This window comes from Perca fluviatilis, chromosome 23 (genome assembly GCF_010015445.1).
Source record: "Perca fluviatilis chromosome 23, GENO_Pfluv_1.0, whole genome shotgun sequence".
NCBI lineage: Eukaryota > Metazoa > Chordata > Actinopteri > Perciformes > Percidae > Perca > Perca fluviatilis.
This window is the reverse complement of record NC_053134.1, coordinates 12,437,623-12,464,103: the sequence shown is the minus strand read 5'-3', so window position 1 is coordinate 12,464,103 and position 26,481 is coordinate 12,437,623. Positions and strand designations below refer to the sequence as shown.

Here is a 26,481-nt window from a genome sequence, read left to right as displayed (position 1 = left end):
TTCAGTGTCTTTTGGGATTTTGATTGATAAACTGCAGGAAAAAATCTGTGTTGTTTAGGTTCGGTTGCAAAGCTTTTGTGGAAAATCATGGGGAAATCTTAGTGTGCATTTTTAGGAAGGGCTTTTAGGAAGCATTGAATGTGTAATACTTTTTAGAATATGGTATTAGTTTTGAATTGGTATGTATTGCTTTTTACACACATTTGTGCTGTGAAAGGCCATCCGTCTCCCCTAGGACCATATAACACCTGGCCATGTAAAGGGGAGGGGGGAGAGAGAATATGGAGGGATGTGAGAGGGAGTGCTCAACGGGCCAGGAGAAGCAGGAAAAGGACTGACAGACTGCTGGGAGTCCATATGGACTCTGTCACGGGTCAACCTCAGAGCGTGTGTGCGTGCGAGCGAGTGTGTGTGTGCGTGCGTGCGTGCGTGCGTGCGTGCGTGCGTGCGTGTCGTCGCGTGCGCGTGCGTGCGTCGCGTGCGTGTGTGTGTGTGAGAAACCCCAGAGTGCTTGTGTCTCTTGTACAAGGTGTTAGTATGATATTAATTGCAGAACCTAGCAGTTTCTCCAACATATTATGCACACAAAGCAAATACATGTTGGCAGGCTCCCCCAATTTCTCTTCACGCCAAATCAGAACTGTTGTAATACTACCGTACATGTTAGTACAGATGCTCATGTTCAACTACCTGACCATTAACGATACTAGTCTGTCTGGATGACTATCATTATTTTGCATTTAACAAATTTTTAGCTACACTTGATACATGGCTCTGGAGCAGCATTTTAATATCTTAACCTTTTATTGAAATGCCCCGAAATGTATTCAAATTAACTTTTGTAATTCCCTGACCTTTCATCTAGCGCCACCAACAGGTCAGAATTACTATCTTCTCATCACCCCAGTTAATGACCGGATACCTATAAAACTAAACAAGCGGTTATATATTAATAGTAATAGCATGTAGAATTTTAGCAATGCTACATTTCAGCCAGTAAAACAAGTTTCCTCTTCTTATTTCTGTCATTATTTTTGTCTACTTGTACAACAGACAAATTATATATATATATATATATATATATATATATATATATATATATATATATATATATATATATATATATATATATATATATATATATTTTAGAACTGGGCAATATATCGATATTATATCGATATCGTGATATGAGACTAAATATCGTCTTATAATAATAATATAATAGTAATATCGTAATATGGCATAAGTGTGGTTTTAAAGGCTATATTACAGTAAAGTGATGTCATTTTCTGAACTTACCAGACTGTTGTAACTGTTCTATTATTTGCCTTTACCCACTTAGTCATTATATCCACATTACTGATGATTATTTATCAAAAATCTCATTGTGTAAATATTTTGTGAAAGCACCATTATAGTCAACACTACAATATCGTTGCGGTATCGATATCGAGGTATTTGGTCAAAAATATCGAGATATTTGATTTTCTCCATATCGCCCAGCCCTACAGTATACATATATGTTATGTTTTATAACTTCCCTTAGTTTGTCTACATTTCATGATGTCTTGTGTGTCCTCAGGGGTGTAGTCCAGTGTGAGGAGAAGCTCACCATCAGTGCTTCCTGGTCTAAAGACGAGGACATCAGTCGTCTGCTCCAGTCGCTCCCTAACTGGGCAAATATGGCCCAACCCAGACAGACGCGACAGAAGAGAGAGGATGAAGAGGACTTTACTCGGTACATATACACACAGAGAACATTATGTACTAGTTCATATAAATGTGCACATATCATAAAGAACCTATACTCAGTACACACACTGGTGCACACTTTCCACACACAAACAAGGAAGAGTAGACATACACCACCACACTTGAGCAATTGCGCAAATAATCCCTCCCTCCCGTCTTTGCTCCTTTATTCACATATTATTGAACCTTCTGTTGTTGACTAAGATGCAGCCATAAAAAAAGTCATGATTGCTCTTTTAAACACCTTTTATCTGAAGGAAGTAAGGAACTGAGGGAGAAGCAAAATAGGAAAATATAAGGAGAGCAGACTGGGTGGGGCAGCAGCAGCAGTCTTATCGAAATTGGCTTTGAATGTGCGCACTCTTCAGGGAACACTGGAGCTCATCGGAGCGGAATAGTAAAGTAAATAAATAAATTGGTTGTGTGTGGCCAAGAAAGTCAATCTGTTGTATGTGCCCTCCCTCTCTCTCACACACACACACACACACACACACACACACACACACACACACACACACACACACACACACACACACACACACACACACACTATGAGAGCTCAGAGATAGCAAGAGACCATAAGGCTGTTTGATTTGAGAGCCGGAGATGCTTTCATCACTATGAAAGGGGCATTAGCTTCTGCACAACTTGCAACTTGCCCTGTACGTTGATTAAGCCTCATTTATAAGCTACACATGCCTATATGTGAGAGTATATGTAGTTGTGTGTCTAGGGTTTTTGTTTTAACCAATTTGTTGTTCAAAGGATGTTGATCATGTGGGCATCCTGGTGACTCTGGAGTCCACATACGCCATGTATTTGCAGCACTGTGGTGTTGAGATTTAGTTCTCCAGCTTCCCCGCGCTCTCCCCTTCTTTCTTGCCAGTCACCAAAGTCAATTATCCTTCCAAAACCACAAGCGCTTGTAAATATAGTGTCAAAGGGGGTTTTGATGTCCGAGTCTCTGTTTTTCCACCCTTTTAAATCTCTGCCATCTGTTTGTCTTCCACTTCCAAATTGTCTCCATCACCTGTTGTTTTTCTCTCCCACTGACTTTTTAGCTACTTCGCAACTCCTTCCTTTTAAAGTGACTATTTCTACAAAATTGTCTTAACACTGTGTCCGACTTTGTTGTGTTCCTATCTTCCTAACATGCCCCTCTTGTTTCTATTTATCAAGTTTGGACATTTGTGCATCATTGTAAATGTCACAGCCCTAGTCAGTCCCACAAAATTGTGCATTTAAGCATTGGATTATTATAATATTTTAACCATTTTCAAACACACCCAAACTGTATGAACACAATTTATAAATAGAAAACACATACACTTGGACATCCATTCTGTTCAGCCATCCATTATGTTTTATTTTATGAAAATTGGCTTCTATTATAGCATTTATGTGTGCCATTCACTGCTTCTGCAGAGCCGGCATTATGAGTCCAACCAGCAAACCAATAACTGGTAATTTTCTGCAAATAACTTATACTGTAGACTGATTATAGGGTTTTTCATAGTCATGCCTCATAGACATCAGAAATATATTTTCCCTAGTACTTTTTGATTGCAGTTATTTTTTATAAAGGGAGTTTGCTGTTTGAGTGATGGTCAAATTATGTTTTTCTTTGCCAACAATATATTGTGTCTATCCTTCTATCCACACAAACTCTTACACCCTTCATTCTCTGCATCTTTCAGGGCGGCTTTTGCTAAGGAGTCGGAGGTGCTGACTGGGAACCTAGGAGACAAGTTAATCCCCCAAAATGAGATCTTGCGGGACGTCAGTGACCTGAAGGCTCTGGCCAACCTTCATGAGAGCATGGAGTGGCTTGCTGGTCGCCTTAAGACCTTCTTCACTAACCTGCCTCATACCTCCAGTGAGTAAGGGAAGCACTATTTGGAAGTAGACACTGTTTTTTATTGGTGTCAGTAGAGTTGTTCCAATATCGATATCAGTATCGGAAATGCCTCTGATACTGCCTAAAATGTTGGTATCGAGAAGTATGCAAGTGTGTGCACTGATCCTATACCGTCAATTTAGCCCAGAAAAATCTAATTTTAAGTAGTTTCTATTTATTATTATTATTATAATAATATTTTATTATTATTTAGTAGTTTTTTTTAAACGCACTGGTATCAGGAAGGAAACAATGGTATTTGAACAACTCCAGTCATCGGTGCGATTAAGTTGGGACCCACGGTCCGTTTACATCATTGCAAACTCATGTCTAAGCGCAAGTTTGTGCTAAAAACTACTCATCTGTACAACGTGTTGTTCCTCCTCGTCGGAGGGTAAAAGCTGTTCATGATGACCACACTCAAAGAAGGATCCAAAAGCCCCAGCCATCATAGAGAAGGGCGAGACACGATAATCATTTAAATATGAGAAAATCGTGCACACTTTCAGACAATCTCTCCTGAAAGGTATTCAGTTGTAACAAAGAAACACAAAAAGTGACCTAAATATCTGTGTAACAGATGAAAAAAGAGACCCTGAGAGAGAGGTTCAAACCCTGCATACTTTCTCACCTCGGAACAGCTGGAAAATCATTGTGTGATATGGGTGTTAATGTCAGACTGTCACTTTTAGAAAGTTACAGAAATTGACAGACGCCCCAATTCTGATGTTAAAAAAGTGTGGGGGGAGAGGGTTTCTGAAGCTGTTCGTCCATCCAGCAAGCAGTTCTAATTAAGTATACTGACGCCTTTGTCATATTGCCATTGTTACAATGTTACCAAGTGGTATTGTAGCAAACGCTTAATTTTAATGAAGAACATCACCTCCTCACCTCATCTCCTTCTCTCCTAGTTATCTTGGCAACAAACAGACTCATACTGAACTCATACTTCTTTGCATAATTAAGGTCTCATTTATGCATACGGACAAGAATCTGTAACATCACTAGATTGTATGTGCAAAGTGATTGAAAGACTGTATGCTGATATTTATCACCTAACCAAATGGATTCTCCTCAATTTACCCAAACACCCTGTTCCTTCTAACTGGATATATCTGAAGGTGTTACTCTGTTGATGAAATTAAATGAAGCAAAACTTTGAGATATTTTTGGCACAAACATTGACATATGCAGTACATTTATGCACCTGCACCCGGCACACCGACGCCAACGCAGACATCTGTTGCTTTTTATTCAGCATACTGAAGAACTGATGATTGTCTTGGACACATGAATGCTGCTGCTTGTTGAATGGTTGAATTGCACAAAAATTAGACTATCCTTCCTGTCATTTTATTTCCTTAGTTTATTGTTTTTGCCCTTTTGGCACAGAGAGAGGTTTTCATGGCTGCCAAAAATGTTACTAGTTGGGAAAATACTAAGTATATGTTTGTGTTTTCACATCACATCCAACAGATTTCAGAAGTATGGTGGTTTAGTGAAGCTGGAAGCACCTGGGGACAAGCCTCTGAGACACCATACATCCTCTACTGACTGGTGTATTACAGTATAGAGCAATATTACATCATGGCCTTTTTTTCCAGGAGACAGTGCTACTAGTCTCTCAGGTCATTAAGCAGTTATTGATCAGAATACACTGCAGATTAAAAAACATTGTCTGGATGCTTTATGGAGGGTCACAGTCAGTGGTGTATGGAGTTTTCTCATCTTTAGTTGCAGTACCTCTGTAGCAACACTTCTTTTTACCTGTGCCTCATTAAGCTCTTGTTTGAGTGTATTATCACACACTCATTACCTTCTCTACTGGAGTTGTCAAAGAGCACTTTATACACACACACACTCATTATCCTTGGCTCTGCCTCTGTGAATGTGTGCGCATAAATGCCTACCCTAATCAGGACTCTCAAAAGCATGTCATACATTCCCGTGTGTGTGTGTGTGTGTGTGTGTGTGTGTGTGTGTGTGTTTCTATCCTTCTATCCAACACATTGTCTTTATGTAGGTCTTGTTAATCACTTATCATTAACAGTGATGTTTTTATCCTCATTATCACTTCAAGAACACTTTTAATCTCTTAATAGAGATTCTAGCATCTTGTAATATTCTCCTTTAAGTCCATATCTTTTTATTAACATCATATGATGGCAATCAAGGAGTTATTACTGTTACAGTATAGTTGTTTTTGTACTGTAACTTGTAGTATGAATCTAGTATATTGAGTATAGATGTGCAGTATAAAGGCTTTTCACCGAAATTCTTACAACATAAACAGATGTCAAGCTTCATTTTTTCGGTCATGTTAAGTCACCTATATTCATACAGCTCTTTCATTCACCTCTGTAGTTATTGTGTTACAGTACTCTGGAGAAACGTAGTTCACTGCAGTATCGTGGTCTTTTGGCAGAGCTCTGGTAAATTATGCTCCTTTCCTAGAGGGATAGAGAGAGGGCTTCAAGCCTTATCAGTGATGGTCACAAGTCCCTAGCGTCAGACCTCTGATTGCTCATTGAACTTGCACTATTTTGCTGTTCCATATCGCAGCTTTTCTTTCAGACGTAAAATAATTAAATGAGAATTTTCAGATATTCTTATTTGAGCTTGACTTTGCCACTATCTCTTTTTAAACTCTTCCCTTCCCTCTCACTCTGACGCTAGCTTTCTTCGTTTATTCATAGATAAGAATTCAATAAAAGTACGCGAAGGGACGTGACATAATTATCATTACTTCTAGCGGGTGGCACTAATGGGAAGGATAGGGCAGTCACTTATCATGCTGGGACAGCCTCCGTACTGTTCATTATTTAGTGTTTGCCGAGTTGATGACGGACTACGCGCTCGTGTGTGTGTGTGTGTGTGTGTGTGCATGCGCATTTGTGTGTGTACATAAGCATGCACTGTGTAAGATGGGACAAGGCTACGGCAGGAAAAAAGGACCCCACCTTATCTCGTCCTCCACCCCTTCGCCTCACGTCTATGCCTCTCCAAATTGGATTTTATATTACAGATGCAGTCAGGTATGAACAACTCATTTTCCTCTCTCTCTTTTTGCTTTTTCTTTCTTTCATTCCTCTTTCTAACTTTCTTGCGTCATTCTTTCTTTTCTTTCTTCCCTCTACTGTATCCTTCCTTCTGCCTCATCCTGGTAGTGTGAACATTGGTCTCCTTTTTCTTTCAAGTGGTAAAGGGTCTGGTAGATTAAGTCCATGGCTGGGTCAGTAATCTCTTCAGTGTCTGTTTGGTTTGGTCACCTTCCAGTATGATTAAATCCTTCTGGATATGTAGTTACTGTACACACCTTGTTATGCTCTAAAGTATGAAAACTACATTTAAGTTTGTGTGCACATGCAGCTTTATGTGTAGATATCTGGGTCAGATTGTTAAGAATGTCTGAAGAGCATGTGTGTGTGTGTGTGTGTGTGTGTGTGTGTGTGTGTGTGTGTGTGTGTGTGTGTGTGTGTGTGTGTGTGTGTGTGTGTGTGTGTGTGTGTGTGTGTGTGTGTGTGTGTGTGTGTGTGTGTGTGTGCGTGCGTGCGTGCGTGTGTGTGTGTGCGTGTTACATGGTTAATGAGGACTCTGTGTGTGTGTGTGTGTGTGTGTGTGCAGACAGACCACTGATGGTGATTTGCCGTGAAGGTGGCTGCAGAAAGGGTCTTATCACCCATATGGTCGCAGCACTGGACTTCTAATCCACTCTGACAATACTTGCCCAACACCACAAACACACACATACGCATGTAGAGGAATGTTAGCAAGCCAGCCTTTTGTTGTTGTTGTTGTTGTTGACTACTGTGTGTGTATATTAATTTAAGACATTTTTAATAACATTTGCCACTGTGTGTGGCAGCCTTGTTGGATCTTTGTTTACTGAACATGGACTTGCAAACAGGAGATCATGAACAATGTGAAGAGCTGTCTGGTGGACAGTCTTTTTTTGCAGACTGTTGCTGCCGACCAACACTTAAAATGTGCTTGTTTTCAAATGTACGTGTTTGTGTTCAAGGCCTCAAATCTGTGCTGCAGGGTTTCTGGACAATAACCGTGAGTCCTTGTGGGAATAAGTTCCTTCTCTCTACAGTGGTTGCTCTGCTGTATGCGGAGGACTTATGAAATACACTTTTTTTAACCTTGACTATGTTAAGTGTAGGTCCTTCCCTTCAGCAATGTTTTTTTTTTTTACTCCATTTAACATAGCAAGTTGACTAAGAACTCATTCTTATTCACTGCAGAGGCCTGGGGGACAAGTTGCAGTGGGAGATGATGGTGTAGTTTTTTTTCAGTAGTCAAAATATTATTTTTTTGTTTAATGCATGTGGGTTTCTCCGTTTTTGTCCAAAATGTCTAGCATGTTTTGAGTATCTCTCATCATAAGGGATCATTAAGCAATTTGGGGTCTTCAGATATCAAAAACTGTCAATCGCTTTCTCAATTTTTATCCCCCCCCATTCTCTCTGGACAGAAGTTCAAATCCCCATGTAAAGATGTTCATCCTCTACCAGAGGCAGCAAAATAATTAATGACTCCCCTCCGCTCTTACTCAGTCATTTATGAATCATTCATCATTCCACCCCTGCAGGATACTGTCCTTTGCTTATCTTTCTCTATTTTCTCTTCTTTTGTCTTTTCTGTTGAGAGGTAGGGCGTGTTGTACTTTTTAAACAAAACCGATCATGATTTATATCAAATGTATTAGCATCTCTATTTGTCAGTGCCGCAGAAAATGTCATGTCACATTGTTTTCTTGAACCCTAATGTGCTGTTTATCCCCTTAATGGCACACAGGTCAAAGAGTGCACAATTGGTTTTGTGTTAATTTGAACTGTCCGTGTATTTATGTGTGTAAGAATGTGAAGAATGTGAATTTTATTACTGATGTTCTCCCTTAATGTCTGCCACCCTCATCTTCTGCAGATGGCAAACAACAGACGCTTCTCTTAGATGAGATTCGAAAATAATTGGATAAGCACAGTGCGCGCGCACACACACGCACACACACGCACACACACGCACACACACGTGCATACCAACATATGGGCGCATAAATAGATACACAACACGCACATACATATCCTAACATTATATCAGCAGAGAAGAAATAAAAAAGAGCAAGAAAGTTGTCAGTCAGGACCAATGATATGTCTCTTATTGCCCGTCTGTCCCTGACTCTAATGGTGCCCCCCATGCTGTGATGCCACTGTCGCATCATCAGAGCAGCGTAGGCTGGGGTGACGGCAGGAATCTGTGATTCTGTGTGTCTGTGCGTGCATGTTTTTGGGCATGTGCGTGTGTTTCACGAACACCCCCTGGAGATACCTCCAGCAGTGTGTGCCATGTTGAGCCCTTTTTTTTTCTTCCTTTCTGCTGCCAAAGTGAGAGAGTGAGTGAGTGTAATGCACATGAGAGGAAACGGAAGCCTTCGAGTCACATTCACACACTCGCTTATGTGCACATACACACACTTTTGGAGGGATAACACTCCCACATTCGGAACAGGTGAAATTCTCTCTCTCTCTCGCTCTCTCTCTCTCTCTCTCTCTCTCTCTCTCTCTCTCTCACGCATGCACACACATGCACACACAACAAAACAACTAGGCTAAGAGCTAAGAGAAGGAAAGACATACTGAGAGCCAAATGATCTTTATTAGACAACCATACATGTGCCTTTTGTCAGGTGCTTAAGTAAGACTTTATGGAATCTAAAAAATGACAGTTTTATATCAGTATATACAGTCAGGGCACTTCTAGCTGCACCAAACGCTTGATGACGTTACTATTCGTTTGCTGTCAATACACATCGATAAAATCATAGATCTTCTAATGCAGCTTTCAGGTTCCTTAACTGCATAGGTAATATTCTTGTAATTGTGGCTCTTAGTTTGAGTGGCAGTATTGTGTTTCCGTGCTGCATTCTGTACATATTAATGATCTGATAAGATGACTAGGGAGAATAAAACAACATCCGCTAAATACAATCAAATGAAGTCCATTAATGTCATTATGCTCCGCTCCCTTGAGAAATCATTGTGGATTTTTTCTGTTAAGACCAGTCTTGTTTGTCATTCCTGTGGCTCATTTAGCCAGATTAATATTGATATTGCCAACCTAAAGATCTAATCCTTGGCAACAGTTTTCTGCCAGTTGAGGAGGTACTAGAGTAGATATCGCAATATGGATTGCATGCAGTATATTAAAGGTGCTGTAGGTAGGATTATGAAGATCCAGGACTTAGCCAAAGAATTTGAACATCGACAACTTCTCAGTCCCATCCCCCCTTTCTGCTGAAGCCCAAACGCTCACCTAAGTCCCTCCCCCCACAAAGGAGAATTAATGCGTATGCATGAGAAGTGATTGACATGCTGTTAGACCCCCCCCCCCCCGAATGCTTATTTGTTAGGTTTAAGCCAGTGTCAAAGTCTTTTGGGGTTTTATAAACTGCCTGTAACTGGCTCTGCATTGCAGTGTCCCGTCTCACACAGCACACACACGCATTATTAAGAGGTTTACTCAAGAATACCGTTAATTAGCAAGTAAGTTCATACATAGAGTATGTAATGTACATCAAGCATTCTACATACACAGCCCCACACATCACATCTTTAAAAGAAATGCAATCTCCATCCTTTGTCTTTATATCTTAGACACACAGGCCATAAGAGCAGCTGTCAGAGTGATGTCCTGAGTGTGTTTGCTTCATTGATTGAATGGCCATGGCACATACCTCACTGCTGTTTGCCTAAGCCAATGGTGTTTTCTCTTATCGGGTTAATTTAAAGTAACTGTAATCGGGACAGAAGCACTATTCACCGTGATGTACATAATATGCAAATGTGAGCACTTAAAATCACTCACCATGTAAAGGCAGCACAGCATTACTTTTTGAGAGTTATGATTTCAAACAGTGTAGAAATATGTGTACAGTCAATTTTTGAACTTCACTTGGCCTTAGTAATGTTGGGGATAAGCAAAGTTATTCTCTTTTGAAATAAATACATAATAATAATAATAATAATAATAATAATAATAATAATAATAATAATAATATATATATATACACACACACACACACTGTCCAGTGTACTTTCATTAATGTTGTCTCCAAGTTTGTGCCAGGTGTCGAGTCCTATTAACCAGGTTTTCGTAGTATCAGATGTTTGAATTAATTACATGATGTTAAACGTTCATTCACAGCACTGTTGGGTCATCTTGCTTGTTCACTTAATCTGGAAAATAATTTAGTTTTGGCGATGTAATCACCCAGCCAAGACAGTTGGAGTGATATAAAATCAAACTTAAATAAATGTAGGATCTTTAAAGGATATGAAATATGAGGTATTCTTGTAGTGTCTTATGAACCTTCATGCTTCAAAAGGCAGGTCTCTTGCTCTTTTCAGTATAATTTTTCTTTTTTTGGGCGAAGAAGAAGACTACGATACCCATTAGCAGCACCTGTGAGTTTATCATGTGACACTGAAAACGCGAAAGGCGGAGCAGTATGTCCTGTATGTCCCTTACCGGCTAACGTATTTCAAGATGGCGCATGAATATGGAGCGTCTACCCTATGCGTCTACCCCAGTTCATGCAAATGTAAAATTTCAAGGCAAAAGGAATACTTGGAATTGATGGTGTTGGTAAATATTCATGAAAAAGGACACGTTTGTGAACAGGCAACACGGATTTTGATAATGAACAAGTAAACACGTTACACACTGGACCTTTACATAATGCTGATATAAATATTGACCAAAATAATCGTGATTATGATTTTTTCTATTATCGACCATCTTGATGTTACTGGAAGGTTTTTCTGGAGACACTGTTTTGTTCGTTGATATAGTGTTTCCCAGTTAGCTGGAAAGCTAACGTGTGTCCTTTTTCAGTTTATAGGACTGCACATGTACTATTCTATGATACTTTAGGGCCAGTCCACCGTTTTTAGCAACATGTCCAAGTAAAACAATATTTCTAGAATGTGTTAGGGCTTGTGTCAGGTTAGGGCAAGTCTTTTTTGTTGGGCTTCTATAGAAATGCGTTATATGAATGAACCCATGTATAAAAAAGGTAACCAACAACTTTGGAGTTGTTTGTTTTGGGGAATATCAATAAAAAGTATTATTCATAGAGAGGTAAAACAAATGAACCGGGTATGTTGGCCTTAGTTTAGACTTGCTGCCACTCTGTCCTTACTCTGTGCCTACGTGCATGCATGTGTGACCTTCGGCGAAGGGCAGGAAGAGTAACTGGGGAGCTGGCTTTGACTGCGGCACATCGATCGTGGACCCCTGCATTCTCCTACTCAACAGTCATTCTTTGTGTATACACACGCACGCGCACACACACACTCTCGCCTCATTGACCAAATAGACTTACATATGACTGACGGGGCCAATTTCTCTCCGTTCCTCCCCTTGCTAATTTATGGCCATTGATCTACACAGGGCTGAATTTATATACACTCATCATGCTCTCGTGCTCTCGTGCTCTCTCTTTACTCACGCACGCACGCACTCACACGCACTCACACACACACACACACACACAACACACACACACACACACACACACAGGTCTTTCGGATGGTTTACAATGCAGTTCACTGACTCATGCTCCTGCTGTCTCAGCACAAGTGGCGAGAAGAAGAAAGTACAAGAAAATACTGAAGGACTCTGCAAGTGTGTGAAGTTGAGCTAATGGGTTTGCTGGTGTCATTTTCAATACCCAATGAAATGACATGTATGCATATTACCTTGGAGTAGCCTGGATGCCAGCCGAACTTAGCCCCACCCACAACATTCGAGGTCACATTCTGACTAGAATCTGAGTAGGACCATGTCATGCTAACCTTGGAGTACAGTACAGTGTAAACTTAATCCTATTTTCCTTAGTTAAAGGACGGCCCTTCTACTCACTACTACTACTGCCCCGTTTGGTACGACTGTGTTTGTTAATGGTGTCATGGTGTGTCTCCCTGTTTATTCTGTCCATCCAGGTGCATCTCCATGCTCAGCAGACAGCCAGGTTGTTGGTCAGAGTGAACGTAGCAGGGAGCAGATTCTCCAGACTCTAAGTGACCTGTCAAGGGGGTTCCAGGATATTGCGGACCGTTGTCTACTGGTATTGCACCTGGAGGTCAGGTATGCAGGAGAAACTCACCCATGCTTAACAGAAATCGCATAAATGAAAACGCACGTAGGGGTTTATATGGTATTACATGTATTGTGCTCTTGTTACACTTTGAGGTAACAGATGGCCTCAGATTTTCAGAATCATTCTGAATGCTCAAAAGTCTATAAATGATCAGGAATGCTTGCTTTTGTTATAACACTTAAAATGTTGAAGTTTTACATATGAAGTCAGCCCAGTCAAAAGTATGTGAATAAGACAACTAAATCAATTTCTTTTACTTAATTTTAATGTATTTAAAAAACGTGTTTGTTAGCTGTTCTGCAGGTGAACCATGTCCATTTTTTAGTCCATGCAGAAAAACTACACTTACTGTTTACATCATTATGCATTACATTGCATTGGTTTGATTAAGTCAGGTTGATTTGTTTTCCTCAAGGTAAACCCGTTTTTGAAATAAATAACATAATATGCTTGGTAAATTACATTTTTACGACCTTTAAGGTCAGCACACACAACAGCGTCTGACGTGCAACAAAACAACTGCACCCATTGTTTTCTATGTAAGCTGGCACACTGGCGGCATCCTGATGCATATTACCATGTGTGCCTAAGCCTTAAGTTGTCAAGATGTGCCACTTTCTTATTTTCCAGGGTTGATGCATGTTTAGTCAACAGAAAAGCAGTTAATTTCATTTGCTACCTAGATTGCAACATCCCGGCTAGGGCACCTTGATTACTATTTCTGTCTGCATCATTATACATCTTTGTGTACAATGTATGTGCGTCAAATGGCATGCGTCAAATGATGCGAGCAGCCAGTGTGTTGCACTTTCTTCTTATCTTCTTCCCAAGAAATGTGGATTACTCATTTGTGTCACTTCCTAGCTAAAGGAAACGCAGATTGTTATAGTACGACAAAATAATTTAGCACCCAGTTACCAAGCTTAGAGGAGATGTCATTGAATCATGTGGACAATTGTACCATAAATGCACATGTTCAGGATTTTATATATTGTCTTGAATACGTGTTTGTGTGAATGTCATATCCAAGTTAATTTACCACACCATATACTTCCTACCTCCACAACCACTATTAGTCCTCCATCATCCCTCTCCCATTTTTTTTCTCCATCCCTCCATGTAACACTATTTCCCTGTAGACTATTGTAGAGCTTATGCAATATTGTTTATGATTTCAGTAGAAAACCCTCCCTGAGGCTGATGTCTAGCTAGAAGCCACACTCCATTGACTCTCCCCATCTAGCGAATTTCCCCTGATAGTGGTACCAGCTAAATGAAGCCATGAGGAAAAGAGCAAGATGGGAGGGAGGAGGAGATGGGAGAGAGATGAGTGTGGAGGTTAAAGTGATGGTGGGGGTTAAAGAAGGGAGATACAGTAGCTAAGTGGGAGAAATGATTGAATAGAGGGAGAAAGGGAAGTGAGATAGAGGCATCGAAAATGTGGTGTAGTTGTTGACTTTGCCTTAAGGGGAAGAGACATTCAACCATATCATTTCATACCTTTCTGCTCAGGGCACAGTGATGATGGAATAATGGGAGTATTGACTCTTTAAGTCTAGACAGAAATGAGCCTTCTATGGACCTAAATGACCCCAGACTAAAATGTAGGTGTTTTAATGAGCAGAGAGATGTGGCATATTGTCAAACGATGTGTTAAAATTCACCATCTGTATCTATTACAGTCCTAAAAGTAATATAAAAGGTATCTGTTACCATGGGGCGAGTATTTTTCTTTTTTGCTTCACAAGATTTTCCAAAAATTGTATTCTAGTTTATAGTAACAGTATCAAAAAGAAGAAATAATTAATATATATATACATACATATTTTATAAAAAACATTTGTAATGTCTGACAGTTTCTGATATTAGGTTTCTTGTAGAGTTAAATCAGCTTTGTTTGTGGCAGTTGGATACGAACCTGTTTACAAAAGATTGTGTACTTCTACCAGCCAAGGTGAAAAACGAATAGAAAAAGCCCTCCAGTAATAGCCTGACAAGCCAGACCCACATCAAGATGTTGGGTCTGGGAACTCGCCATTGGCAGGGCTCAATCCGAGGGGCGGGATAAACGGTTGTCTTTCAAATTCTCTCTGCACTTATAGCCAACCAGAGCAATGCTAGTTGATAGATTAAACTTTTGCCGTATCCAGTCGTCAAAACTCCCAACACATCTTCCTTTTTTAAGAATGACTTCAGTGCTTAAATCCAAGTCTTCCAGAGTCGCGGCCAAAGCCGATTCGAAAGACCGCTGTTCGCCAGCAGCAGCAGCCATCTTCTTTGTTTTCAAGTAGCAGGGAATTCACGTGGAACTGTTGCAACTCTGCCGTCCTTATGTTAAGCCCGCCCACTGACTCTATACACGATGTGATTGGCCTGACCAGAATTTGGTCTTTCCAGCTTGCAAGCCAACGGAGAGTTGCTAGACTGACCCTGGCTGCAAATTACATTTGCTGCCGCTAGGGTGCGTCTAGATTTCTAGGCTACTCCAGTAAGGTTTTAATGCACAATTACTCCACTGGAGCTGCTTACTGGCCAAGCTCACAGGTCTGTGTTTTAATCATATCTTCCTTCAACTTTCTTTGAAAATAAATCTAGATGAATTATGAAATGTCTAAAATGAAATATTTCACTCACAGAAATGTTCAGGCTGTTGTATTGCAATACAATACCTAAGGTGGAAGGTTGTAAATATACTAGATTTTAAAGTTTTTTTTTTATACCTTGACGAGCTGTACAACATACTGTATTCAGCACTCTGCTCAGTGCTCTACAGATTGCCCCTAAATAATTCACATTTCTTGGTTAAATAGTATCCAGCAGGGAACTAGTGGTAGAATAAATAGGTGGCTGTAGTATGATTACTCTTAACATAATTTCTGTCTAAATTATAGGTGTTAGAGTAGGTAAGTGGGTCTTGAGAAGAGCGAGCACTCAGTGCCGACTAAAGTCTACCTTCTAACTATGTTAAACACTAAGGAGAGAGAATAATACAACTCACCTCTTTACAGAACGTTTTCCCTCTCATTCCCTGTAATGCTTTTAAAACTCTCGGTCATAGTTGATTTCAACATATCAACAGTGAACTGTAAGAGAATTGGGGTGGGTGGGGGGCACTATTGGGCATTATAGCAAAATCAGATCTAAAATAGAAAGAGAACAAAGTCAGACATCTAATTTTCCACTTTCTCTTTTCTATTCCTCAACTTCCCTATCCTCCTATGTCTCAATGCAGGGTGCATTGTTTCCATTACCTGATCCCCCTGACTAAGCAAGGCAATTATGCTATCGTGGCTAATGTGGAGAGCATGGACTACGACCCACTGGTGGTCAAACTGAACAAGGACATCTCAGCTATAGAGGAGGCCATGGGAGCCGCCCTGCAACAGCACAAGTTCCAGTACATATTTGAAGGTCAGCACAGCTGCCTGAGAAATACCGTCAACCTTGCTTTTTTAAAGCAGAAATGTATTTGGATTCACAGAGATAGTTTAGTACCTGAGTCCAATACTAAAATGTTGACAGAAGACTCTTTACTCTTTCTATTCCCTTCTGCTTCTCCTGTTACGCCCTTCTCCATTCTCTGTGCTGCTCCTCTTCCCTCTCACTAGGTCTGGGTCATCTGATCTCCTGTATTCTAATCAACGGGGCCCAGTACTTTAAGAGGATCAGTGAATCTGGTATCAAAAAGATGTGTAGGAACATCTTTGTCCTCCAACAGAACCTCACCAACATCACCATGTCCAGGGAGGCGGACCTGGACTTTGCCAGGTAAAAGTCCTTTCACATTTTTACAGACTTAACCACAGTGCCGTTCACGTGGAGCAGTTTTTGGGTCCACAGCAGGAATACACCTCAACTAGAAACCCTTTACTTGTATACTTACTTCCCACCAGTATGGGTTTGTGAAGGCTCAGGAGGTAAAGCTGTCGTCCACTAATCGGAAGGTCGGTGGTTCGATTCGTGGTCTCTGAAGTCTTGTCGAAGTGTCTTTGGGCAAGATACTGAACCCCAAATTGCTGCTGTACGTGTGCATGTTTATCCCTCTCTCTTGATGAGCAGGTGGCACCTTACATGGTAGCCTCCGCCATCAGTGTATGAATGTGTCTGTGTGTGAATTGGTGAATGATGACTTGTGTATGTATGTATTGGAAAGCGTTTGAGTGGTCGCTAAGACTAGAAAAGCGCTATATAAAATGCAGTCCGTTTACCATAACCTTGGCCTGGAGTAGCTGGCTGAAGCTATTTTGTGCAGATGTCTCTTTAAATTGTCATGCTCTTGCCAATACTTTATAAGTGCTTGCTGTTCTCTTTAGTTTTTCTGTTGTCATGGTGATAAAGCCTCTCATATCACAGGACTCTTCCTTGAAATTTATAAACTTATAAATAATATTAACTGGAATCTGTACTACAGTCACTAGGGGATCATGATAAAATGTATATTTCTTAAATATATACATCAAATATAAAATAGCATAAACTGTATTATGAAGCCATTAGAAATAGACTATACTTACTGGCTGATTTTCAGGCTGAAGTCAGCTGATATACTGGTCCAACCCTACAGTACTACACAGACAATGCATAACGTCCTCAAGTTCAGACAGCAACTATGTCAATGTACGAGGCAGACAGATTGTCAAACAGATTGTCAAGCACAGTCTGTGACTTTCTGTGTGTGTGTGTGTGTGTGTGTGTGTGTGTGTGTGTGTGTGTGTGTGTGTGTGTGTGTGTGTGTGTGTGTGTGTGTGTGTGTGTGTGTGTGTGTGTGTGTGTGTTTGTGTTTATTATTCATTAATTTTATGTTTAGTGTGTCTACTTGCTGTTGCCCAATGCTGTCCAGCCCTGACAGGCATGGGGGAAATCAGAACTCTGATATCTTTGTAAAAAAAGAAATCGGGCAGAAAGAGTTAAGCAGACATAAAGAAAAGGGTGATTCATAGTATTCATATGCTTTTCCACCCCTCTTTCAAAAGCTTGTGTCTTTGACAGGAGACTGTGTGTAAGAGAGGAAGGGTGATGGAGAAAGAAAGCAGGGCTTGGAGGGAGAAAAAAATTGAAAATTAAGTGAACGGAAGTTATAGAATAGACGTCTTCCACAGAAAAAGGCATAGAATGGAGTTGGAGAAGACAGCATGTATACAGTAGAAAGTAGAATACAACAGAGTGAAAGATGAAAGCCAGAAAGGCACATATAGAGAGAAAGGGGAGTTAAGTAGAATTATGAAATCTTGAAAAAGTATGAAAGGAGAATGACTCATGAAAACTTTATCAGCTTGATTTTCACATATCACTTTGTTTTTAGCTGTTGATGGGTATCAGTCTCTTCCGTTTTACTACTTATACTTATTTTTCTATATTACCTTATTTTGAAAAACTTTAAATTCTTCTTATTTTTTTTTAAGTGTTTCTTAATTTCTGTTCTTTCTACTTTAGTAATTTTTAAGGCAGCAACTCAACTATCTGCTTTTCTCACCTCTTTCTCCCTGCGTCTAATATTTGTTATTGTAAAAGGTTTTTACCCGCGCCTACTATGTTGTTTTGTAGGGTTAATTATCTTCTTTTCACAGCTCTTGGAATATTTATGAGTGTGTCATATGTTTGAGTGGATAGGTGCTGTCTGTGTTTGGACATTGCTATTGTTTGTAATATGCCGGTATTGCAAGCCAAGTTTCCCTCCAGGAAAAGAAAACAAAGAAGTAAACTGAAATGACCTCAACTCTACTGGATGTGGAGGACAATTGATTAGTATGTTATTTCTACCCTCTGTCAACTTTGATTATGGAGAAATGCCAGTGATGGCTTTTCTGTTTTTTCTCTCTTTCTCCCACTCTCTGATTACGAGGTGTGGGCAGTGTGGAGGTGTTGATTGGGAATTGCAGAGTGCATTGTTTACACATTCATGGCTTTTTGGATTGGCCGTCCTCTGGCTCCAAGACACTCCAACACGGTCCCATACACACATGCGATATGTATCCCTTGCTCTCACCCATGCACACAGACACTCAGCCAAGCCAATCAGCATTTTGAAATCACCATATTTATGTTAAGGACATGAATATTCATAAAGCATGCTCGGTAGCTCGCACCTGTGTGTGAGAAAGTATGAGAAAGATAAAATTATGCATTTGTGGCTTACCAAAAGACGTACCCCCTTAACATATACAATAATTTCTAATATTGTTTGGCATAAACATAGCATACATGCCAAACAGTATACAGTGTGTGCATTGCAAAATGTACATGCTTACACATACACTTTGTGCCCATAGTAATTGGTGAATTAGTTAAAGTCTAAGGCTCTAATTTATTATTTATATTTGACTGAGCTTATTGAATAAAAAATTGTAAAAAAAGAGTACAATTGTTACAGCCCACAAGTGTTTCAGCCCACCCAACAAATCATGTCTTTTTTATAGAAGTGTTATATTACCTACAGTTGAAAATAAATTGCTCAAATATGGAGAATTTATGTTATGTTTCAAAGAATGTAAGCATCCAACACCCCTAAATGACAAGGTCAATAATTCCGCAACTGAATCCTATATATGTCATAGATATCGAAAGATAGACTCCAGGTGATGATTGTTGGTTTGAAGTTGTACATGCACATCCTGTATACGTAGCATTTTGAAACATATACCAAAACAGTTTTGTTGTAAAGATGCTGAGAAAACAAACATTGGCCAACCAGACTCAGCAGTCTGAGGAGGAGGGACTAAAAGCAGAATATTCATCCGTATTTCATTACCACCTCTAGAGAAAGGAGTGAAATGAGGAAAGGAAGAGATCACAGCAGGAAGCTTGCTTTTGAGAGAGGCTGCAGATGCTTGCCTCTCTGTGTGCTTGCCTCTCTGTGTGTGTGTGTGTGTGTGTGTGTGTGTGTGTGTGTGTGTGTGTGTGTGTGTGTGTGCGCGTGCGCGAGACGAGAGCCCTGGACAAGGGCAGAGTAATACCCATTGATCTGAGTTAAAACTAAGGAGAGGCCTGGTAACCGGCACTGCAGAACTTGTGAAGAAACACACATACACACACTCACTCACTCACTCCCCTCGCTCTTTTAGATTGTGAAGAAGGATGGGGAAACAGTGCCACCTTGTGACTGAATCCATCTGGATATGCAGTATAATACTGTGGAAACCTACACACACACACACACACACACACACACCCCTAAACACTGACACACAAGTGGACACACGCAGACCATCTGCTCAGAAACAGTTCAGGTGCTCAGTCCTATTCTGAAGAACTGTGTGTGTGTGTGTGTGTGTGTGTGTGTGTGTGTGTGTGTGTGTGTGTGTGTGTCTGTGTGTGCGCGCGAGCGTGCATGCGTGCGTGTCGACTGCGCCCTCACTCAACCTTGTCACTCCATTGATCTCTCATTGTCCTATGTGTCCACCTCTCTCTCTCTCTCTCTCTCTCTCTCTCTCTCTCTCTCTCTCTCTCTCTCTCTCTCTATGCTGATTTATGGTTTCTTTTTTCTTTTCTTTTTTTTTCTTTTTTTGTTGACAATTTTAATTTTTTAACACCATACAACTCACAACATGAGCAGAGCAGAAATGATGACTGAGATAAAGGTGATGTTTTTTGTGAGTCTTTTATAAAGACCACAAGCCACAATAGTTTAAAGAAAAGACAACAACAAAACTTTCAAAAACTTAGCCTGGCAACAGTCCACTCCAGCCTGTGGAGAAAGTTTTGACTTATTTTGCTTGGCAAAAGATTTTCTAAACTTAAATAGAGATCTTAAATAATTAGCTGTCACTGAGATTTGAATTCGAAGCACATATTGTTTGCTTGGTTGTCGTTTGCTTGCACTGCTTGGTAAGCATTAGCCTAGAAATCTAGACGCACCCTAGCGGCAGCAAATGTAATTTGATGTGGGTCTGGCTTGTCAGGCTAGGTAAGCATGTGACTTACAGCCTAACATTTATTTTGGTTTTCTTCCTTTTACCGGTCATCTACAGTACAGGCCAAAAGTTTGGACACACCTTCTCATTCAATGCATTTCCTTTATTTTCATGACTATTTACATTGTAGATTCTCACAGAAGGCATCAAAACTATGAATGAACACATATGGAATTATGTACTTAAAAAAAAAGTGTGAAATAACTTAAAACATGTCTTATATTTTAGATTCTTCAAAGTAGCCACCCTTTGCCCTGATTACTGCTTTGCACACTCTTGGCATTCTCTTGATGAGCTTCAAGAGGTAGTCACCTGAAATGGTTTTCCAACAGTCTTGAAGGAGTTCCCAGAGATGCTTAGCACTTGTTGGCCCTTTTGCCTTCACTCTGCGGTCCAGCTCACCCCAAACCATCTCGATTGGGTTCAGGTCCGGTGACTGTGAAGGCCAGGTCATCTGGCGCAGCTCTCCATCACTCTCCTTCTTGGTCAAATAGCCCTTACACAGCCTGGAGGTGTGTTTGGGGTCATTGTCCTGTTGAAAAATAAATGATGGTCCAACTAAATGCAAACCGGATGGGATGGCATGTCGCTGCAGGATGCTGTGGTAGCCATGCTGGTTCAGTATGCCTTCAATTTTGAATTAATCCCCAACAGTGTCACAAGCAAAGCACCCCCACACCATCACACCCCCTCCTCCATGCTTCACAGTGGGAACCAGGCATGTAGAATCCATCTGTTCACCTTTTCTGCGTTGCACAAAGACACGGCAGTTGGAACCAAAGATCTCAAATTTGGACTCATCAGACCAAAGCACAGATTTCCACTGGTCTAATGTCCATTCCTTGTGTTTCTTGGCCCAAACAAATCTCTTCTTCTTGTTGCCTCTCCTTAGCAGTGGTTTCCTAGCAGCTACTTGACCATGAAGGCCTGATTCGCGCAGTCTCCTCTTAACAGTTGTTCTAGAGACATGTTTTCAGTTATTTCACACTTTTTTGTTAAGTACATACTTCCATATGTGTACATTTATAGTTTTGATGCCTTCAGTGAGAATCTACAATGTAAATAGTCATGAAAATAAAGAAAACGCATTGAATGAGAAGGTGTGTCCAAACTTTTGGCCTGTACTGTAGTTCCATTCTGCTCTGCACACGTCCTGATGCAAAATAGCTGTTGATTGGGTTTCTGTTGATTGTTTCAGCACTAGTTGTTTTAGAATAGGTAAGCTTTGGTACTGACTGGCTTAGTGTTATGAGTCTACACTGGTTTCACAATGTGTGTGACTGCATTCAAATGCACACATGGATTCAGCCTCAAAAGCTTTTAACTGTAGCACACCAGTAGACAAAGCTAATAGAAGCACAACTACATGCCATAGACATGTACACAAGAATGTCCAACAGCAAAGTTAAAAGCAAATAAATGTGTACCTGTTTGTCTGTGTAAATATATATTAATGTCTGGTGCAGCAGCATTTAGGGTATGTTTTTCCAGACACACCAAGACATGACAAACCCATAACACACAACTTGCGAACACAAACGCGCATACGGTGGAGTTCTAAGCTGCCCAGTGACCCGTGGAGGCAGGTTGCATAGCTGTCATAACATCACGAGCTAACTTGCAAGCCCCTTAGCCCATAGCTAGGCTAAACACCAGTCTGACAGGCTCACTGTAGAGATGCCCCAGAGTTCAGGCCATTGCACCCACCTGTCTGCTACTGGAAATTACTACAGTGTGTGGGTGTACATGTGTGAATTGTATAAGAACCTTGTGTACCACGTATTGTCCCGAAGTGTACCGCCCCAGCCTCTGCGTGTCTCTAAGATCCGGTGTGTGCGCACACCGGCAAATAAACTCTTTGGTTTTGAGTGTGTGTGTGTGTGTGTCTCTAAACCACCAGTGTGTGTATGTGTGTCGAGGTGACAGGCTGGTGTGTCTACAGAGAATTTGGTAATAAGTACAGTTGACGGCCGTGTCAGGAGGTAGTGGGTGTCAACAGATAAAACTGTTTGTATTTAGGCCTGGCTTCGGTACACTGTCACTTCTCTCAGCTTCTGTCTCCCTTCCTGTCACCTTGTGTCTTCTCTCTTTATCTCTCTCCTTCTCCTCTCTCAGTCCCTTTTTCTTCAATTTTCTCTCCCTGTCTTATTTTTTTCTTTGCTACCGTCCAACCACCACCTCTGCTGAATTGTTTTTCTCTCTGTTCCCTTCTTCTTCTAGCCCCTCCCTTCCTTTGCTCCGGTTTTCTGTGTGCATGCGCAAGATGCTGTATGATGATGGTCTTTGCTGATGAAGCCTGTCTACCCCTTCTGTGTGTGTGTGTGTGTGTGTGTGTGTGTGTGTGTGTGTGTGTGTGTGTGTGTGTGTGTGTGTGTGTGTGTGTGTGTGTGTGTGTGTGTGTTATGCGTGGCGCAGCATGATGGGACTGGTCTTTGCTGATCAAGCTGAAGTCTCAGTGTCTCTGCAGACCTTTTCTCATTACCAGATGAGGGATAAATGCACTGCTTTGGAGGAAGAGAGAAGAGACAGAAGGAGTTTAGAGAGAGATTGAAATAGGCAAAATAATGTATAGCCTGAGACTACATCCACACTAAGCTAATTTTTAGAACACCCTTTTAAATGTCAAGATGACTACAAAAAACAGCATTTCACATAATTTTTCGCAGCCAAAGTGTCATTAGCCCCGGTATCTGTTACTGCAGCAACAAGTCGTGGTTCCAGCTGATGGAGAGGTTCATCCACAGTCTCTCATCCTTTCTCCTTCTCCTTCCCTCCCCCTCATCTCTCCCCCACTAATGTTGTTCCAAACACGCTGACAGAGACAGCCTGTAATGGCCTTAATATTGTAAATACCGGAAATGAGGGAGAATTGTGCTGATTCTTGTCTTTCTCTCGATTTTCTTCTCTTTCATCTTTGTCTTTTTCCTCCTGCTATCCCTCTTTTCCTTAATGTTTCTTATACATATCTGTCTGCCCTATGCTGCATCCCTGCATCATACATTTACTTAATATTCTTTGTATACAAGGAAAGGGAGGTGGGTGGCTAATTAAAATTTAATAGAATAGTGCACCACGGAGGCATGTTGACGCAAACACACACGCATACTGATTACTAAAGCAGTGCTGTTATGCTGGTGGAAGCAGTCGGAAATTGGTAAAATGTGTGTGTTTAGAGAGAGAAAGAGAGACACAGGGAGACTGAGGGCCATAAATAGAGAAAGACTTTACGGAAGAAGGCAATCAAAACAACAATTCACTTTGGTTTTGTGGAAGAAAAGAATCCTGCTTTCTTTAACAAGCTGTATCTTTAACCGATAAAAAGAAGTGTATGTTTGTGTGTTAGCGTGTGTGTGTGTCACTGGGGGTTCTTTCTTGATGGTGGGGGTGCTGAGAGATTTTAATCTTATTAACAGCCCTGTTTGGCAAATGGCTTTCCAACTGCTTGGGTAATGAACTGTTTGAAAGTGTTTTCAGCACACACTAACATACATCACTCAGACACACACACACACACACACACACACACACACACACACACACACACACACACACACACACACACACACACACACACAGTTACACACTTTACACTTTCTCTTTCTGAACCAGCCCCCCTCCCCTTCATACTGAACAGAGGCCAGATTGCCAGCTGTCCTCACAATTTACACACACACACACACACACACACACACACACACACACACACACACACACACACACACACACACACACACACACACACACACACACTAACAGCACACTGTCTTCCTGTGGATGCAGCTTTTCTGTTTTGATATTAGATGCTACAGAACAGACAACAAACTGCACAGTGGGTTTAGTACCCCATCATCAGTTATAATAATCCTGGGTGGGATTTTTCCTAATTTGATCACTGCCAAGAATTATAGTTGCTAGTTTTTACTTTTACTTGGCTGCTGCATCAACAGATGAATTCCAAAGCCTTCCAGCTTTTAATATTTTTATTAGAAAAATTGTGTTTTAGACAAAAGAAAAATGTCCAAACTGAATTTTGTGTCCGTCAAAGTGGTCACAGTTATTATTTCAGTTTTCAGCAGATGATGTTTGTTGTTAATTTCCCACTGTGTGCATACCTGACTCGTCTTACCGGAGGGTTTTTCTTAATTGAAATGGGAAGCTGAGACTACAAACTTGCCAGTCAGTCAACCTGCACAAATTCAGCAACAAGGAGTTGGAGATCATTTGTGCTGGGAATAGTTACTTTTTTAGGTTTTAAATGTTCATCCATCATTATTTGTACACAATACCCACAGCTTGTCCCAGCTCGCACTGGGGGAAAGACAGATACATTTTTGACGGATCGTCAATCTATCACAGGGCTGACACATATAGTCACAGTCACTCACATTCACACAAATAGGCAATTTAGACTCTCAACCTAACTGCATGTCTTTGGACCCACGCACCATAGCAAATAACTGTAGATCTTAAAACAACAAATCAAACTGTATACACAAATACTTAACACACATCGGCTGCACAGAGGTTTGCAATAATTATGCCTCTTTTAGAAAGTTAGAGTGAATCAGTCTTAGGTAGCCAGGTGCAGTTTTATTCCTGTTTATTGCTCTGTTCAAACCGTTTCTTTCCTCTGCTGAGCTGCTTCCCATTGAGAGCCGAGGATGGATATTTGAATGAGGGTAGCATTCTGTTTAATGCGTTTTCCCTCAACAAAAGAAATGTTTTCTTTCCAGTTATACAGTATGTGTTTTTCCCATTGGATCATACGAGACAATTTGCCTCAAGCATGCAGTGAATGGCTGGGTCTAGGGAATGAAATAATGCTTTTGAGCTGGTATTTTGCTGTGTTTTTGAGGTAAATGTGCCAACACTTAAACACATACTATGCATTTACAAAACAGATACAAACCAGGAGCACATTCAACAGCACAGACATTTAGACATTTACACAAATACACGGCCAATTTCATTATGAGATCAAACCACATTTGGGACCCATATTTTTCCCCGCTCCTTTGCCTTTCTTCCTGCCCACGGTTAAGGAGTAAACCAATGTGACCCTCATCAATATTGACAAGCGTATTCATGAAATGAGCCCAAGGATGGAAAAATGAACAAGACCTTGGAGAGAAATTGAGAGCAGCATGGAGAATAAGACAGAATGCAAATGCTTCGATGACCAAGGGCATTACTTGTCAGGGGAAGGCCAAAAAAAAGAGATATTATGCACCACTTTTCCTCACTCATCTACTCAGTCATAACTCTTTTTCCCTATATTTGTATATATCCATTTCCATCTCATTCATTGTACCCCTCCATTACTTCTTCCAGATCTTTTTCTACTGTTGAATCTCCAAAATGACAGCACATAAAACACCTTGGAACAAAAGCTCCCAGAGTGCTCATTAAGGCCTTGTTAGGGAATGGAGCTTGGATGGGTTATGGAGCTAAACCAATGAGATAAAAATATCTTTTCTTACCAAAGTGTCTTTTCACTGCACCATATCAGAAAGGACTAAAGATTTAAATCTATTCCCACTGGAATTTGAAATCCATTCCCACTGATTTGAAGCCAATGCTGTTGAATGACTGGCTACTGCTGCCTTTGGCCAAGGTAGCCAGTTAATGCAACATTCAGAGTGTATTCAGTGTCACTCAGAGACACAAGCTAATTAAAATGTATATATTGTTACTCTTGTTACATGGGGATCTTAAAAGACCATGTCTACACAGAAGTAGCGTGAGCAGCATGTTAGCAG

At 40.7% G+C, this 26,481-nt stretch overlaps 1 protein-coding gene across 1 annotated transcript in view; it reads left to right on the top strand.

Annotated features, from left to right (window-relative positions):
- The window catches only part of exoc4 (exocyst complex component 4), a 120,768-nt gene that overhangs the window by 90,560 nt on the left and 3,727 nt on the right, over nt 1-26,481 (top strand). The window contains exons 15-19 of the mRNA XM_039791391.1: nt 1,583-1,738; nt 3,450-3,628; nt 12,655-12,799; nt 16,045-16,223; nt 16,421-16,580. Of these exons, the coding sequence (XP_039647325.1) occupies nt 1,583-1,738; nt 3,450-3,628; nt 12,655-12,799; nt 16,045-16,223; nt 16,421-16,580 (819 nt within the window). The remainder of the gene's footprint in view (nt 1-1,582; nt 1,739-3,449; nt 3,629-12,654; nt 12,800-16,044; nt 16,224-16,420; nt 16,581-26,481) is intronic.